This window comes from Vulpes lagopus, chromosome 2 (assembly GCF_018345385.1).
Source record: "Vulpes lagopus strain Blue_001 chromosome 2, ASM1834538v1, whole genome shotgun sequence".
NCBI classification, from domain to species: domain Eukaryota; kingdom Metazoa; phylum Chordata; class Mammalia; order Carnivora; family Canidae; genus Vulpes; species Vulpes lagopus.
Window position 1 is genome coordinate 79774372 of NC_054825.1, and position 17379 is coordinate 79791750.

Sequence of the window (17379 nt, forward strand, 5' to 3'; positions counted from 1 at the left end):
CGCGGCAGGGCTGGTTTCTGCACGGGTAGGACTTGGGCCCGCGGAATTCAGGGCTTCGCTGCGGAACCGATTTTCAAGTCAAAGAACGAACGAGAGTGTCCGCTCATCTTTCGAAACGTATTTAGGCGCTTGGGACGTCTGCCCTTTGGGGTCTCGGCAGCGGATGCGGAGCGCGGCGCCGGCCCTCCCGCATCCCCAGGTGGGGTCTCGCGTTCGGGGGGTCGCGCCCGCGCCTGCCCGCCCCGTTGCCCGAGGTCAGCACCCCGGGCGCGCCGCGGAAAGCCTAGGGCCGCGCGGCTATTGTTCCCTGCGGCCCGGAGCCGGCCTGCCGGGCACCCCGGACGGGGCAGGGTGCTTGTAGGGTGCTGTCCCCTCGGTCGCCCCCCCCCGTTCCCTCTGCGCCCGGCGCGTCAGCGTCTGAGCCGGGAGAGCCGGCCCGGAGCCGGGTGGCCGGGGGGCGCGGGGGTCAGCGCCCTCGAAGCCCCGGAGCCGCGCGGCCGCCCTCCCGGAGCATCCCTCCCGGAGCATCCCTCCCGGAGCATCCCTCCCGGAGCATCCCGCGGGCAGCGGGCAGCGGGCTCCCGCCGAGATGGGCCCTGCGGAGCCGCCGCCGCCACCGAGCGCGTTGCGGGGCCGGCGCAGGCCGAGCGGGGCTGGTGCGAGAACAGCCCAGGCCCGGGGCGGGGGGACGAGGGGCCGCGGGCCGGGGGTTTCCTTCCGCGCCTCCCCCTCCAACGGGAGCGGAAAATGTGATTTGCTGTGCATTCCAGGCGCGGCTCCCGGGGTGACCTCCCCGGCCGGGCGGGCGGGCGGGCGGGGGCGCAGACAAAGGCGAGGCGGGAGGGGGGACCCCGCGGGGCCGGCGGGTGCGGGCGGGGGAGGCCCGGGAGGGGCGGATGCCGGGTCCGGCCGCGGCGGCGGCGTCTGGCCAATGGAGAGGCGCGGCCCCGGGCGCCCAGCTCGGCCGCCGGCATTTAAGGCCGACACGGCGCGATGCCCGGCACTCGGGGCGCCCTCCGCGGACCGCCTCGCTCCCGGCCGGCTGACCCCGCGCCACGCCGGGCGGCTCCGGCCGCGGTCGCATCAGGCCCAGGGACCCGCCGGGCTGACAGGTGAGCGCGGGCGCCCGTCGGGGAGCGAGAGCGGAGGTGGGGGGGGCGCAGGGCCGGGCCCGCTTCCCGGGTGGCCGGTGCCGAGGAGGGACGGTGCTTGCCCCCCGCGCCGTGCGCCAGGGAAGCCTGGGGAGGGGGCGCCGGGACCCGAGCCCGGTGGACGCGCCGCGGGAGCAGCCGGGACCTGCGATGCCCGGACCCCGGCGCCAGCCGCGCGGAGCGGGCCCCAGAGGCTCAGCGGGGCGCGGGGCTCGCGACGTGTGCGGGCTCCGGTCGGCGTCCGAGCCGCGACCCTGCGCGGGGCCGGGGATCCGACAGTCAGCAGCGGGCCCGCCGGCCGGTGCGCGAGGAGAGACACGGAGGCTCGGGCGCCCACAGGGCCGCGGGGCGGGTGACGGGTGGGCCCCGGAGCCGGCGAGCCCGCGGAGCGCCCCGCACCCGCGCGCACCCTCCGCACCGTCCGCAGCCTCCCGGGCCGGCCGCGCACCCGCCCGCCCCGCACCCGCCCGCACCCTCCCGGGCCGGCTGCGCTCCCGCCCCGCTCCGTGCGCTCTTCCAGGCGTCGGTCGCCGCACGCGCGCCTCGCCCCGGCCCGGGTTCGGGGCCCCCCTCCCCGGATGCTCCTTAATTTGCGCCCCAGCGGCCCCCCCGCCCCGCCGAGTCTCGGTGCCGCCGACCCCTCGCAGGGCCGGGCGGGGCGGAGGGGCTGTCACCTGGGCGGCCGAGCCGAGCCGTCCGTAGGCTTCGGGCCTGGGAAAGCGAACGCGCCACGGCCCTGGCTTGGCATCGCCCTCGGACCCCGGCGGCACCCTGGGGGCACCCCTGCCCGGTGTTCCCCGCGGGAGGCTCTGGGGACAGCCCCCTCCCCGGGCGGACGTGGCGGGGCACACAGGAGCTGCCCAGGCCTCCCCAGGGAAGTCTTTCCCGCGCCCCGAGCTGGCCCGAGTGGGCCCCGGGCTGAACCCCGCTGCGCCTCCTCCTCCTCCTCCTCCTCCTCCTCCTCTTCCTCCTCCTCCTCCTCCTCCGTGGACCTCGAACCCCAGCACTCCCACGCAGAGATGCAGCCTCAACCGTAGGGGCTAAAATCTCTCCTTAAATGACACAAGGGTCGAGGGGCGACCCCTGGCAGGTAATTGGATCTCCTGTTGGAAAAAGCACGTTTGAGCGGTGTGCGCGTGTGTTTATGTTCCCCTTTGAGAGCTGGTGCCAGGACCCGAGATGATTAAAACGATCTATTGTGTTGAGTGGGTCACGGGGATTTAAGCTGTCCCGGGGACCCCAGAGTGGTGGCTTCCTTTAGGCTGTACACACAACTTAAATAAATAGCAGAGAAGAGGTTGAGATAACCCCCAGCCCAGGGTGAAGAGTCTCCTTTCACCCCAAAGTGTCCCAGTCCCCAAACCTTCCTTTCCTTTTTTCTTTTCTTTCCTTTGCTCTTCTTTTCTTTCTTTTTTCTCTTTTTTGGAAGGGCGGGGGTGGGGGGCGGCAGGGATCTTTAAGAGATGCACATTGCAAAGCAACAAGGGAAAGATACTAAAACTACAGCCTCATCTCCTCCCTGGCACACCCAAATCAACAACAGTAGGTGATTTGATTGCTATCAATGGATAAATTGGAGTCTCCAATTGAAGTATTAACTAATTATTGAGGGGTTCTTTAGAACCGGAGTTGCTCTGTGCGTGTTTAACCCTCAGGTCATTGGAATTAAAGTCTTTCATAAACTTTGTAATGTTACAGATTTCCTATTTTCTTTTTAAAAGTCCATTTTGAGTGAGATGTTTTTGGTAACCCACAATCTATAGGAAATCCTAGTTTGCTAACAGTCTTTATGTGAATGATTACACAAAGAACAGTAGAAACCTACTATGTCCCCACATCTTTGAATAAGAGCTGCCTGCCTTCCTAACATTAAATACTACAAGTGAGGGGTCACCTGGGTGGCTCAGTGGTTGAGCGTCTGCCTTCAGCTCAGGGCATGATCCTGGGTCCTTGGATTGAGTCCGGCATCTGGCTCCCCCCAGCAGGGAGCCTGCTTCTCCCTCTGCCTGTGTCTCAGCCTCTCTCTCTCTGTGTGTGTCTCTCATGAATAAATAAAGAAAATCTTAAAAAATATATATATTACAAGTCAAAAAAGGCCAAGAAATAGTATGCCATGGACCCCTTTCTGAAGAAATGCTCATCAACAGCAAAGCTGTGGAGCATGTCCTAGGATAGAGAGTTAAGGACTAATGGGAAAACCTAATGCTTTTATGTAAAGAAAAGTTGGGGGACAGACAGCGAGGTAACTGTAGCATCCAACTGAAAGGCTCTGATCAGGCAAGTGTTACCAGCCCATGTCTTACATCTGCAAGGAATTTTCTTTAGTTTTAACATATGCTCCTAGAAATGCAAAGTACAACAGTAATTCCTGGGACGACAGGAGTTTTTTCTCTTCACATGTGAACATGAAGATACAAATTAGATATAGATAATTATTTGACTTATAATATTCTTCAAACTGTATTGCATTAGAAACAAGTTCATGTATCCCTCTTTAAGTACTGTGCCAAGTATCCACTGAACAGTGGGTAAAGACACTGTTTGGGGACTACGCAGAACTGGTCTCAAACCCTGACTCTCCAGCTGCGAAGCTGTCTGACCTTGGGCAGATTCCTCACTTTTCTTACTCTCCATTCCCTGATTGATAAGAGGAGGACAATATTATTGTTATATCGTGAAAAAGAAATTATAAAATACGGTCTGAATGTAGCACAATGCCATGCATGCTAAGGATTCAAAAATAAAGATTACTCTTGGTATTAGTGGTGGTATTGGGAGAAGGCAGTAACATCATATGGCACCAGATATATATTACAAGGTGGGTCTGAAATTAATTCCCAAATTCCACACACCTAGGGACTAGCACGCATCTTGCATTACAATACAGAACCTACAGATTGACTCCCGGTGGTGCCACTTGGTGAATATTTACTACTTTCTAACTTGCTTCCTGTTGACCTAAAAAATTGTGTGCGTTCACTTCAACAAAACAAATTTCCTGAGAGCATATTGCTCCTGAGATACTTAATTACCTGGTGGTGCCTGTATGTGAGGTGGGCAGCCAGCCTGATTTAGCTTGAATGGTCTTCTGAATAGGGAGGTTGTAACTAGGGTCTTGTGACTCGTACAGGATGATACTTTATCCTTTACTAGTTTGCCAGCAAGTCATTCTTCTTATCTTCTTGATTCAGCTTGTCTGGGGAAAAAAAATCGCCCCAGTATATTCTTATGAAATTCTCCTTAACTTCTAAAGGCTATCTTTTTAAAAATCAAAGATGAAATTAAAAATAACCTTTCCCTTCTCAAAGATTTAGTCCCAAGAAAAAGGAAGAGATTATTCTGAAATCTGGCTTGAGTTTAAAGCATTTGCTGTCACTTTCATTATCTTCTTCTACTGGGAAAATAATTTGATGTCATGCCTGTTAAACATCTTTCTAAAACTTAATTCTTCAGGACAAGTCGATCAGAGATGTTCAGGCGTAGGCCTCTGGCTCGCTGACCATTGTCAATTCACCGTAATTCCCACTCAGCACTCCATTTAACTGATTATGAGCAGGTTGGTTAGCTAAAATGAAAAATACAGCAAGAAGAGCACCAAGAGGAGTTGGCCTAAACTTTCCCAAGATGTTGAGGATATTGGATACAGGTCACCCAGAGCATTTTTATTTCTGATTCCTTAGAGTTAGATGATTGTGCTCTTTTGGGCCTTGTGAAGATTGGAATAAATCAGCATGATCTCTATAGGACAGAGGTGGCTGATGTGGCTTAGCCTGAGTACACACGTTTCCTCTTGATCACTAAGGAAAACCCGAAGGAAAGCATCCAGTAGAGAAGAACTGTTGAGAATATCTGTGTACTCTGGGACAAGTGGATTGGAGGGGAAGACAGTCATCAAGGGAAAAAAGGTAGGAGTGAGTGGATTTTGCTGATGGAAAACAATTGCCGAGAAAGCTCACCACAAAAATACGATCATGTTTCTTGGAGAAGCAGACCTGCATTAGGGTGAAGTTGAGGCAGGGTTTGAAAAGAAGATGCTGTTTGCAGTGAGTACATAGGGAGGTCTTTGTGGGTGTCTTGATGCACTCTGGTCCCACAAAATGCAGCTCGAGTTTAATGCTGTGATTGGGTCATTTTATGAATGCAAATTACCAAAAATCTTGGCAGCTCTGGCACGTGGGAATAATTCATAGGAACCCAAGGCTTGATTAGCATTTGGACTGATTTTTTTTTTAATTTTTTTTTTTATTTATTTATGATAATCACACACAGAGAGAGAGAGAGGCAGAGACATAGGCAGAGGGAGAAGCAGGCTCCATACACCGGGAGCCCGACATGGGATTCGATCCTGGGTCTCCAGGATCGCGCCCTGGGCCAAAGGCAGGCGTTAAACCACTGCGCCACCCAGGGATCCCTGGACTGATTTTTTTTTATAACGAGGCATTCTGGGAGGTGTTGATAAGGAAAAGAACTGTCCTCAAGCAATTTACATCTTTGTGATTTCCTCCGTGCTTATGACATTTACAAAGTGCAAATTATTTTTCAAGAGCAAAAACAGTCCCTCTTCCCTCCCTGAGTAATCCCCACCAGTCTGTGGTGTGTGTGGGTGGAGGTTGGGTGATTGACCGCAGTGACTTGACACAGCCCTGGTTCTAGTGCCAGTCCAGCTCCAAACCTTCTAACTTACTCACATGGAATATGCAGAGTCCTTCTGAGACCACTGTCCTTTAACTAAGGTCTGTGTTGAGATTCCTGACATTGGTTTTTACTTTTCTCCAAATAACTAGTTGCAAGGTTTAAAAATTCGAAAGCCTCACAATAAACACTAAAGATCTTTGAAAAAGTAGCTTTAAAAAAAAAAAGAAAAAGAAAAACCATTTTATAATATTTTCCCCACCTAATAAATCTTACTTTGCAAAAAATGTGCTTTTCTTTTTTTTAATGTACTTTTCTTTAAAAAAAAAAAAAAAAGAAAAGAAAAAAAGAAAATAGCCTGTTGTTCTAGACCCCTTTGGCTTATGGCATTCGCTTGCTCCCATAGGAACAAGAAGTCTGTCCAAATTAAAACTGAAAACCACAGTGGACTAATTTTGAATGTACTACATGCTTTATTGTTGGTTTCTGCCAGAGTAAGTTCAGTGGCTTCAATTAGAAAATAAAGCCTGCAGCATTCTGCGTGGGACCAGGTAGAAAGTAGTGGATATCTTAAGTGTTCCTAAAATAAAAAAGAAAGAAAGGAAAAAAAAGAAAGACCAGTATCAAGGTGCTCCCTAGGTTAGAAGGAGTTTGCTGTACTGCAAGTCAGCAATCACGAAGATTGAATTAGGCTCTGTTGTTTACTGGCACACATGAGGGATTTTTTTTTTTTTTTTAACATGAGGGATTTTAAAATGAAAACGGAGACTGTTAATCACCGCGGTTCCTTAACAAGCGTTTGTTTAACAAAAGAGCACCTACTCTGTGCCAGGCACTGAGACTAAGGTGATGAATAAGTCCTCCCGACTCTCAGACTAGGTATCTGATGATGGATGTGAAAATGCCAGGAAGGAAAAGTTGAGCATAAAAGAGTCCTGTGTTGGTCTGGAGAAAGGAAATTGCATTTTTTGGACAGATGTTTGTGGGAGGGGATGGCTTTATGACGCGAACTGTCGTATGCAGACAGTACATTCCCAGTCAGCTTCACATTGGCCTCTGTGATGTTGGGCTCTGAGGTCTTGCGCTGGGAGGGCTGAATTGTCCCTGGGGCCATTTTTAGGAGGGATGAGGGAAGACTGTGGGTGTAGGCCTAGGGTTGTCTCATGTGCTCCTCTTTGAAATGGGCAGAGACTGGATTTTAGTTTAGATCTTGGCCCCCAGTTGAACAAATAGCAGAAGCTTGTAAAAGCTTCTCAAACTCGAATACATTTGCCTAGGAGACTGAACTGTCAAGGCTCAAGCTATCCTGGTCTCTGGAGAAAATCAGCACTGTTTTATAACTGGACTTTTCTCATGAGCGATTTTTTAAAAAGACAAAACAAGGAAATTAATTTTTTTGTTGTTGTTGAGGCAAAAAGGGCTCTGTTTAAAGAACAGGGATGTTGTAACATAAACTGACAGAAGCCAGGGAGTCTATAGTCAAAAGCACGGGAGCTAAATGTCACATTATCAGTTCCAAACTTAAACTTGCCCAAAAAGTATTAGGCTAATGTGGGAGGAATGGTGCCATTTAAGGGTATTTTAAAATTAATCTTTAATTATCTTCATTTGACATTATCCTTAGGGTTGCATGGTCTTTACTTACAGGGACTGCTGCTTAGAGAATGTAGATGCTACACTGCCTTGGGCTCTCAAAGGTAACTGCTTTAGCTAATCATGCCAACGTGTACGCTTCCTTCGGGGGATCGTGGTAAGGTCACTATTAAATTGCACTTCGTGGTTATTCTATGTAATGCTGGTGTACAGAGGAGAGCAGGGGAATGGGTGCTCCCCAGCTGTGCCCTTATGTTGGGAACCATGGTGGGCACGGGGGGTGGGGGGGGTGCGGGGGGCAGAGGGGGTGGGCTCAGAGCTCACCGGGCCTCAGGGTACAGCTGGGGAGTAGCAAGGGGAGTGGAAGCCTCAAGATTCAGGTCACATTTGGTATGATGGCCTGAGAGGGAGGCTGTGAATTTGAAGCTGCTGTCTTGGAAAAGAAAATCCTTCCACATCCGAATAACTGTCTCTGTGTTCCAAGGCTGCAAGCGCTGCAGGCCTGGCTACTCAAAGCCTGTTAGAAAAGCAGACCTACTGAATCAGAATCTGCATTTTAACAATACCCCCAGGTGATGGCCTGCTCTTTGAGGTTTGGGAGAGTTTCACCAGCAAGGTGCTTGCACTAGCCTTTTAAAAAGTATCCTGGTTGACTTATTTCACTCAGCATAATACCCTCCAGTTCCATCCACGTTGAAGCAAATGGTGGGTATTTGTCGTTTCTAATTGCTGAGTAATATTCCATTGTATACATAGACCACATCTTCTTTATCCATCATCTTTCGATGGACACCGAGGCTCCTTCCACAGTTTGGCTATTGTGGCCATTGCTGATAGAAACATCGGGGTGCAGGTGTCCCGACGTTTCATTGCATCTGAATCTTTGGGGTAAATCCCCAACAGTGCAATTGCTGGGTCGTGGGGCAGGTCTATTTTTAACTCTTTGAGGAACCTCCACACAGTTTTCCAGAGTGGCTGCACCAGTTCACATTCCCACCAACAGTGTAAGAGGGTTCCCTTTTCTCCGCATCCTCTCCAACATTTGTTGTTTCCTGCCTTATTAATTTTCCCCATTCTCACTGGTGTGAGGTGGTATCTCATTGTGGTTTTGATTTGTATTTCCCTGATGGCAAGTGATGCAGAGCATTTTCTCATGTGCTTGTTGGCCATGTCCATGTCTTCCTCTGTGAGATTTCTGTTCATGTCTTTTGCCCATTTCATGATTGGATTGTTTGTTTCTTTGGTGTTGAGTTTAATAAGTTCTTTATAGATTTTGGAAACAGTGTATGTTCTCATTCATTTGGGGAATATAAATAATAGTGAAAGGGAATATAAAGGAAGGGAAAAGAAATGTTGGGAAATATCAGGAAGGGAGACAGAACATAAAGACTCCTAACTCGGGAAAACGAACTAGGGGTGGTGGAAGGGGAGGAGGGCGGGAGGTGGAGGGGAATGGGTGACGGGCACTGAGATGGACACTTGACGGGATGAGCACTGGGTGTTTTTCTGTATGTTGGTAAATTGAACACCAATAAAAATTAATTTAAAAAAAATAAAAAAAAAATAAAAAGTATCCTGGGGCTTCTCTTTGTCCTCTATGTGCTGTACCTTCGCTCATCGCTCTGCCTGTAGACTATCTCTCCTTTCTCTGATTTACAGTCCTCTCTCCCATTTTTTTTTTCTTTCCCCATCTTTGCTTTCCTGTTTGTTTGGTCACTTTTCCCTCCACCTCCCCCAGTTATCTGGGGATTTTTTTTTGCCCTTGTTCATTGCCTTTCTGATCCATGTCTAACTCCAGGCCTGTCCACAATAATTCACTATAATTCATTTACTCAACGTGTCCATAGCATTTATTAATATAAATATTTGCACATACATGTTTCCTTATGCCACTTTCTACCTTCTAGATTTTACCCATGCGCATGTGCACCCCCACACACGAATGGCATATGTCACCATTTAAAAGTAGAAAAATGTACCTCATGATATACTGGATGATATAATAAATATCTGTGTGATCTTTGTGGTAAGGGAATTTGTTCTGTCCGCCGTGCTGCTACACATTTGGTCAGTTCTCAGACTGCTCCTGTTTGTACATCAGATTTGGTGTGAGCAACCTGTCCGGGGACATAAAGCATGTGTACCTGTGCTTCCAAGAAGCCATTTATTGAGACGTGAAGTGATTTTCTCCAGGTCAGGTAGCAGGTTGTCGCCCTAGGACTTGGAGTCCGTCTGGGACTTGCAGTCCATCTGGGCTCCGCATCCAGTGTTGTTTCTGCTGAGTGCTCCTCCTGGGTCAGCTGCTTCCCAGTCCCCTCCTGGGGTTCCCTTGCAACCCCATTCCCCTCCTGGGGTTCCCTCCTGGCAGCAGCGAACAAACTTCCCCTAAGCATCCAACCAACCGAACAAGGCACAACCCAGGAAGCGCTCAGGCTTGCTGGGGAGAAAAGAAAAAAAAAAAAAAAAGAGTGGAAGCCTTTTGTGGCTGATGAAGCCTGGACAGGAAAGCTGCTTGTCTTGCTGTAAAACAAAATAGAAAACTGGTTTCCCCAGGGAGGTGCGAAGGTAATTTGGCATAAAACAAGACCAAATGCAATGAAGTGACCATGCTATAGAGCCAGGTGTGATGGGTGTCAGCAGCCAGGAAGGGATTCCGGGGGGTGAACATGCTGTGGAGAGACAGGCCCCCGTTGAGCTCTTGCCTTATTCACTGGTGACCCTGGGCCGGCTACGTCATTGTGGCTTGATGGCTTGGCAGATGACAAGACTAATAATACCTGATCTGTCAAGATCTGGTGAGGAGGAAATGAAATATTTTCCAGGAAGTGTTTACCACGTGCCTGAGAAGGCGTTAGCTACTCTTACTGTTCTCTCTGACTTGTCCATCCTTGTCTTCTCTGTGCTTCCCTCCACTAGCATGAGACGCACAGCCTACACTGTGGGAGCCCTGCTTCTCCTCCTGGGGACCCTGCTGCCCACTGCTGAAGGGAAAAAGAAGGGGTCCCAAGGTGCCATCCCCCCGCCAGACAAGGCCCAGCACAATGACTCGGAGCAGACTCAGTCTCCCCAGCAGCCGGGCTCCAGGAACCGGGGGCGCGGCCAGGGGCGCGGCACGGCTATGCCTGGCGAGGAGGTGCTGGAGTCCAGCCAGGAGGCCCTGCATGTGACCGAGCGCAAGTACCTGAAGCGAGACTGGTGCAAAACCCAGCCGCTCAAGCAGACCATCCACGAGGAAGGCTGCAACAGCCGCACCATCATCAACCGCTTCTGCTATGGCCAGTGCAACTCCTTCTACATCCCCAGGCACATCCGGAAGGAGGAAGGCTCCTTTCAGTCCTGCTCCTTCTGCAAGCCCAAGAAATTCACCACCATGATGGTCACGCTCAACTGCCCTGAGCTGCAGCCGCCCACCAAGAAGAAGAGGGTCACGCGCGTCAAGCAGTGTCGATGCATATCCATCGATCTGGATTAAGCCAGGCACAGCCAGCCTGTCCTAGGGATGCAGCCCTGGGTGGCCTGAGCCAGACCTGAGCGACCTGATCCCTCCTCGCCTTAAACCTACAGGCAAGAAGAACAACCAGCTGCCGTGTGACCGGAGCCTGCTAGTGCATAGTTTGTGTGCATGCGTGTGCGTGGTGTTTGGGGGTTTGCAGACGCTGTGGAGGGCACTTCCTATCATGTAGACACATCGGCTTCCCTAGGACGGCAGGGAAAGCCGGGGGTGGGGGGGGGGTGGGGGGAGGAGTGGGGCCGGTGGACGGGCACCGGGGCTCCCCTGGGACCAGAGCCCCATCCCCCACCCCACGAATGCTGGTGGAAGAGGCTACTCTGGGGCGAGGGACCTGGCTTCAGCCGCATGACACTGGAGAAGGTCTTCCGTCCCTCTCTGCCGCCCTCCCTTCCCCAGCCCACCCCTTAGGATCTCGGCGACTCTTCCAATTCCCTACCTGCCAGGACACTAACTCCGCTCAGGGGACCATAGATGGTCACCCTTCCTGGCTTTGGGGAGGTCCTCCCACCCGGAGAGGCCGGCGCAGCCCTGCAGGGCCCGCCCCAAAGCACAGCACAGCGGCGCGTCCCCACGGTTCCCTCGACGTTTAATGGACACTAAGCAAATGGACGAGAGATGGAGGCGCCCAACAGTCATCACCCGGCTGTCCCCGTGATCTGCTGAACTTGGCTGCCCCCCAAGAGCAAACTTTGAACATAAATATTGACCACCCCTATTTTCAGAACCAAGTGAGTGAGCTAGACCAAGGGGACCCCCCAGCTCCACACCCCCCGGGGGACATAGATGAAGCTCAGAGCCCCCTGTGCCCGCTGGGGAGGGAGGAAGCGAGCACCTCATAAGGGGCCCTGGTCTCTTTCCTCTTGCCTGGATGTGATCGCCGCTTTGCCAGTTATTTCCGTGTGATGCTTCTGAGAGCCACAAACCTGTCCTACAGAGACTGTGGCTCTGCCCAGTGCACCTGGCAGGGAAGAATCCGGCTAAGGCGGGAGCGCCTGGAGCCTGCTCCATGTGAGCTACCAGGATATCCTGGGCCTTTTTGTTCTAGCCACTGGTAGGAGACAGAGCTGGAGAGCCAAGGAGAATAAAGAAATAAAGGAAACTGCCTCTGATGAAGGAGTAGTTTAATGCCTGGGAAGAGTTAAAAGGGATGCATCCTCCCCTTATTCCTTTGCCTCCTCAGGGTCTGATGGGAAACCCTAGTTAAGAAATCAGAACATTTGGAAAAGAACCAACCAAACAAGCATTTTTGTGCATTCGCTGTCTCTCTACTGGCAGTGGGATTCACGTTGCCAGTCAGAACCTACCGGTGGACCCCCTCCTCTAATTAAACTCCAGCTCCTGGCCACCCCTGCTTAGGATTTATCTAGAGTGGGGTCGGTGGACTTTATTGCATTTTGGATTTGGCTAATCTGTTCTCTTTAAGCCTGAGGTTTTCTGTGTGAGCCCATTCCCACACCCAAAACACTTTTTTGTTTTGTTTTGTTTTGTTTTTGCCTTGTGCCTTCTCATCCTCACTAGGCAAGTTGTGTGATATGGGAAACACACACCATTGACTAGCATTTTAGTTGCCCATCAAGGCTCCAGCCTTGCACTATAGAGGCTGTCTGTATCTTATTTTTATTCCTTTGGTGCAGCGCTCTCCCGTCTAATGACCAAGCCAGAACCATGCTTTGAGGCAGAAGTTACCTTGGACACCCAAACTACTGGGTCAAAATTTGAAACTTCTGAACTCACCACTGATGATTCCACCCTACGCAAACTTGTCCAAACACACGGTCTGTGTATTTCGTATACACTGTATGCCCCTGCCCTAAATTTTTCTATCATCCACATCCTCCAACAATAAAATGCAGAATGGATTTAATTAAGCACACAAATACTAAGCCAGAATTTTGAGGGTGGGGAAGAGGAAAAGAAAGGGGAAGGAGCTGAATATGTAAAGCCACACTAGAGAGGAAAAATGACATTTAGAACCAGAGACACTGAATTTCTCTTGTTGTTTTAACTCTGCCACAAGCATGCAATTTTGTTAAAAAGAGATGACTTAAGTTGGCAGCAGTAATCTTCTTTTAGTAGCTCATACCACAGTCTTGCATGTAAGTTGGATTTGGCTTAAGTAAAGAGAATTTCCTCAAAATTAACTTCGCTGGGTTAATCAGCAGCATAACTACCCTGGAAAAGTACCCAGCGCTAGCCAGAGAGGGAAACGTCTGCTTTTCTTACTGTGCCTGTATTAAGACTAGCAAAGTGTGGTGTGTCTTACAGCATTTATTGAAAGTGCCATATCTATTACATATTGTATTGGAGTCTTCGATGAAGAAATATGTTTTTTTCATTACTACAGCAGAAATTTTTAATGGAAAGATATCGGTGATCTCAATCTTTCCTATTAAAATGATGCCAAACACCAAATATGAATTTTATGATGTACTCTTTGTGCTTGGCATTAAAAGAGAAAAACACACATCCTACAAGTCTGTAACTTGTTTTTTGTTGTTGTTGTTGTTGTTGTTAAAAATGTACATGAAAAATCTGGAGGAAAAGATAATTTCCACTGTGTGGAATGTGAATAGTTAAACAAAAAGTTATGGTTATTTAATGTAATTATTAATTCAAATCCTTTGGTCACTGTGATTTTGAGCATTTTTTTCTCCTTTATTTGACTTCCTCTGAGTTGAGCAAAGAAGAAACTGGCACAATATATGTTGTTGGATGCTTTTTATCAGGTCAGAGGGAAACAATAAGATCTTGACACATCTGAACATGTGTTACAGAGTCAGGACCTGAACTTTTTTTTCTTTTAATTGAATGTTCCTTAAAGGTTAACATTTCTGAAGCAATATTAAGAAAGATTTTAAATGTTATTTTGGAAGACTTTTGATGTGTGTATACAAATAGCAGAAAATAATGAATAGTTCACAAGTCCTTTTAAGGAGAAAATCTAAAATGAAAAGTGTATGTACAGAACCTATATAAATGACCAGTTAATGCTTAAGAGTGGAAGTAGTCCTATTGATTTGTCATTCTCAAGATATTTAATATCAACTGCATTATGTATTATGTGTGCTTTAATCACGTAAAAACAACAGAGGATTATATAGACTATGATTGAGTTACTTTGCTATGTATGAGGATGAGGGGGATTTAATAGCCTCATAAGAGTTGATTTGGTTTAAAGCAAGGTTTTATGAATCTGTAACTAGAATTTGATTTTAATCCCAATTATGTTCCATATAACCTTTCCCAAAGAGCAACCTTTCCCAAAGAGCAACCAATAAATTGAAACTCTTCTCTGTGCGCATGTGTGTGTTTAACTGGTAGTGTTCACAGGGTAGGGTGGAACAGGATTCACTTGTCATGGGACGGGAGCTAGAAAAGAGATAAATAGATTTCTTGTATCTCAAAGGGAATTTATTTCTTCCAACTAGACCTTTAAGATTTCAGTAGGACACCTCAGGCAGTTAGAGGTGAGGGAAAGTCGGTGTGTAATGGAAAGTACCAGCCTCTGACCCAGAGCTAGAAAAAAAAGAGCTGGAAAGGGTTTTGTGAACCTTTCAGGCATGGAAGAGTTGTCATGCAGAAATGATGATACCTCTATTTTGAAGTGTTCAAGGGAAAAATGGAAGAAAGATTTGGGGCTCACTAGAAGGGAGATAATAATGAGAGTGATTCATCAACACAATGAGCTGGCTTTGAGATGGTGAACTCTCTGTGCTTAGAAGTATGAAAACACATGCTAGAACTCATTACATAGGGGTGTGAGGTAAAGGAAGTTCCTGTCTTGGTTTTGCAGTTGAACTAGCAGATTTCTGAGGTCCCTTCCTACTTGGACAAACAATACAGGATTTCTACTAGGTATCTGTGCTCTGACAATGGTGATGAAAATCCCAGCAACTATGTCTGGAGTGCTTAGGCCAGACTCTGTGCTAAAGATTTTATTTGAATTGTTTCCCACAATCTTTGTATATTGTACGTATACCATTAGTATCGCTGCTAGGGGTAGTGAACTCATATGGTTTCACTGCAACACTTATGCACTTAAGCACTATGCAAAATTGTGATATTTTCAACTTATATCAGTTACTCTTTTAAGGACAGAACACAATACTCTAAAGATAGATCCAACTCTTGATTATTCACATTTAATGACTGGTTACCCTGGGGTTGTAGTTGGCATCACCAGGTGCCGTAGCTCTAAAGCATTTAAAGCCTCTTTGCCACCTGTCTTTTTGTTATGGCTTCCTTCGACTTGGAGGGGAAATATGACAGCAAGTACCAAGGAGACAGTGTCCTCAGAGAAGCCATACCTGCATCTAGGAGGCAACGTCTGAACAGGGTCGTAGGACCGGATACAGAAAGGCATTCTAGGTTAAAAAAAAAAAAAGTACATGGTAGGATATCAGCAAAACTGTTGAAGCGAGGAGCTCTGAAAATTCTCCATCAATCCAATGACAACTGGCAAAAACAACCAGAACCAACATTTTAGAGCTCTGAAAATTAACTAAGGGCTTGCAGCAGTCTAGGGAGCCTTTATTCTAGAAAAAGGCTGAATCTCTGTAGGAATAGCAAATACTGTGATATTGTAACTTGCCCTGTTCTCATCCTCCTTCTTCAGTTCCATAGAAGACGGAAAAACCAACAGCTGCAGTGGCAATGCAAACCAGCAGTCTAGCAACCCTGGGGGGAGAGTGGGGTAGAATGGGACTGGAGTTCCTTCAAAGCCAAATACGAAGAGAACAGTCGTTATTTGACTTGTCTGTCAGACCCTGGAGACACCACTTGCAAGGCTATCTTTATTTGACCTGATTGGAAGCTGCCCAATGTGAAAATCCTTGTTGAAAACAGACAATTGATCATTTTTGTGGTTGCTTGAGGTAGAGGATAGCAGCTGGGCAGCAAAAGGCTGAACACAGGGGAATGAGATTTCCTTGGGGCTTTGAAAAGTTCCTACGTAGTACTGGATATCTAAAAGACCAATGTTTGCATAGGGCTGTGGACATGCCCCGGGGCTCTCTACATGCTCAGGAAGAATCTGAGAGGACTGTAAACTCTTACCTCAGGCTGATCATCACGGCACAAGCAGGAAGTGAAGGCTAAGGCCCAGCTGTCAATTGCCTGAGTATGGAAGGTGTGTCCCCAACATTTATCAGAACCCCCTGGCAAAGATTGAGAGACCTATTGGTTCCAAGTGTTACAGGAAATCGCTGTTCAAATATTAGCTGACCACTAAACTAACCAAGCAGAGACTTCAGTGGCAACACACAACACAAAATACAAACCTCACCGAATTAATTCATAAAAGTCACTGCTAAACAAAGAGACAAACAACAAACAGCAACAACAGATCCCATGAAGTGGGAGAGAGACTTATTTCAAGACTTATCACATTATATTACTTCAAACTATTTTTATTTTCAGATGATATGATCTTGTATGTAGAAACCCTAAAGAATCCACTAAAGAAGTATTAGGGCTATCTTGGCCCATTCAGGCTACTATAACGAAATACCACAATTTATGAAAAAAAACTGGTAGCTTATTAAAAAAAAAACAACAATCATTCCTCATAGTTTGGAGGCTGGAAGTCTGAGATCAGGTTGCCAGCATGGTCAGGTGAAGGCAGGCTTCTGGGTCCCAGACTTCTTGTATGTATCCTTACCCAGTGAAAGGGGCTAGAGATCTCTCCGGAAACTCTTTTTTTTTTTTTTTTAATTTTTTTTTTTGTATTTATTTATGATAGTCACACACACAGAGAGAGAGAGAGAGAGAGAGAGAGGCAGAGACACAGGCAGAGGGAGAAGCAGGCTCCATGCACTGGGAGCCCGACGTGGGATTCGATCCCGGGTCTCCAGGATCGGGCCTTGGGCTAAAGGCAGGCGCTAAACCGCTGCGCCACCCAGGGATCCCCTGGAACCTCTTTTATAAGGCACCAATCCTTTTCATGAGGGTTCCATCCTCATGACTTAAGGACATCCCAAAGGTCCCTCCTCCAATACCAATCGTGTTAGAAGTTAGGATTTCAACATGAATTTTGGGGTGGACACCACCTTTCAGACCAAAGCAAGAGCTTAATAAATGAGTATATTAAGATTGCAGGATGCAAGGTCAATATGCACAAATTGTATTTTATACATTAGCAATGAGAAAGCCTGAAAATGAAATGAAACCAATTCCTTTGTTTAGCATCAAAAGGAGGAATAAATATAGGAACAAATTTAACAGAGTGCAAGACTTATATTGGAAACTATAAGACATTGTTTAAAGCAATTAAAGAAAACCAAAATAAATGGAAAGACTTCCTGTGTTCATGGATTAGAATTCTTTTTTTTTTTTTTTAACAATTTTATTTATTCATGAGCGACACAGAGAAAGGCAGAGACATAGGCAGAGGGGGAAGCAGGCTCCATGCAGGGAGCCCGATGTGGGACTCGATCCCAGGACCCCAGGATCACGCCCTGGGCCGAAGGGAGGCACCCAACTGCTGAGCCATCC

The 17379-nt window shown here is 48.4% G+C and overlaps 1 protein-coding gene across 2 annotated transcripts; it reads left to right on the top strand.

The window, feature by feature from the left end:
* The first annotated feature begins 873 nt into the window (after nucleotides 1–873).
* GREM1 (gremlin 1, DAN family BMP antagonist) lies at nucleotides 874–14184 on the top strand. Of its 2 annotated transcripts, XM_041746247.1 has the most exons (3): nucleotides 1005–1112; nucleotides 7431–7480; nucleotides 10293–14184. In XM_041746247.1, the coding sequence occupies exon 3, from the start codon at nucleotides 10294–10296 to the stop codon at nucleotides 10846–10848; it is 555 nt and encodes a 184-aa protein (XP_041602181.1). In that variant the 5' UTR covers nucleotides 1005–1112; nucleotides 7431–7480; nucleotide 10293; the 3' UTR covers nucleotides 10849–14184. The 2 variants fall into 2 exon arrangements, with proteins under 2 accessions (XP_041602180.1, XP_041602181.1); XM_041746246.1 differs by lacking the exon at nucleotides 7431–7480 and having other exon boundaries at nucleotides 874–1112.
* The last annotated feature ends 3195 nt before the right edge of the window (nucleotides 14185–17379 follow it).

Excerpts from the sequence above, each read along its gene's own strand:
- GREM1 (XM_041746246.1), top strand. The coding sequence starts at position 994 with ATGCCCGGCACTCGGGGCGCCCTCCGCGGACCGCCTCGCTCCCGGCCG. Across the intron at positions 1,113-10,292 it reads GGGACCCGCCGGGCTGACAG|CATGAGACGCACAGCCTACA; the intron begins GTGAGCGCGGGC and ends TCCCTCCACTAG.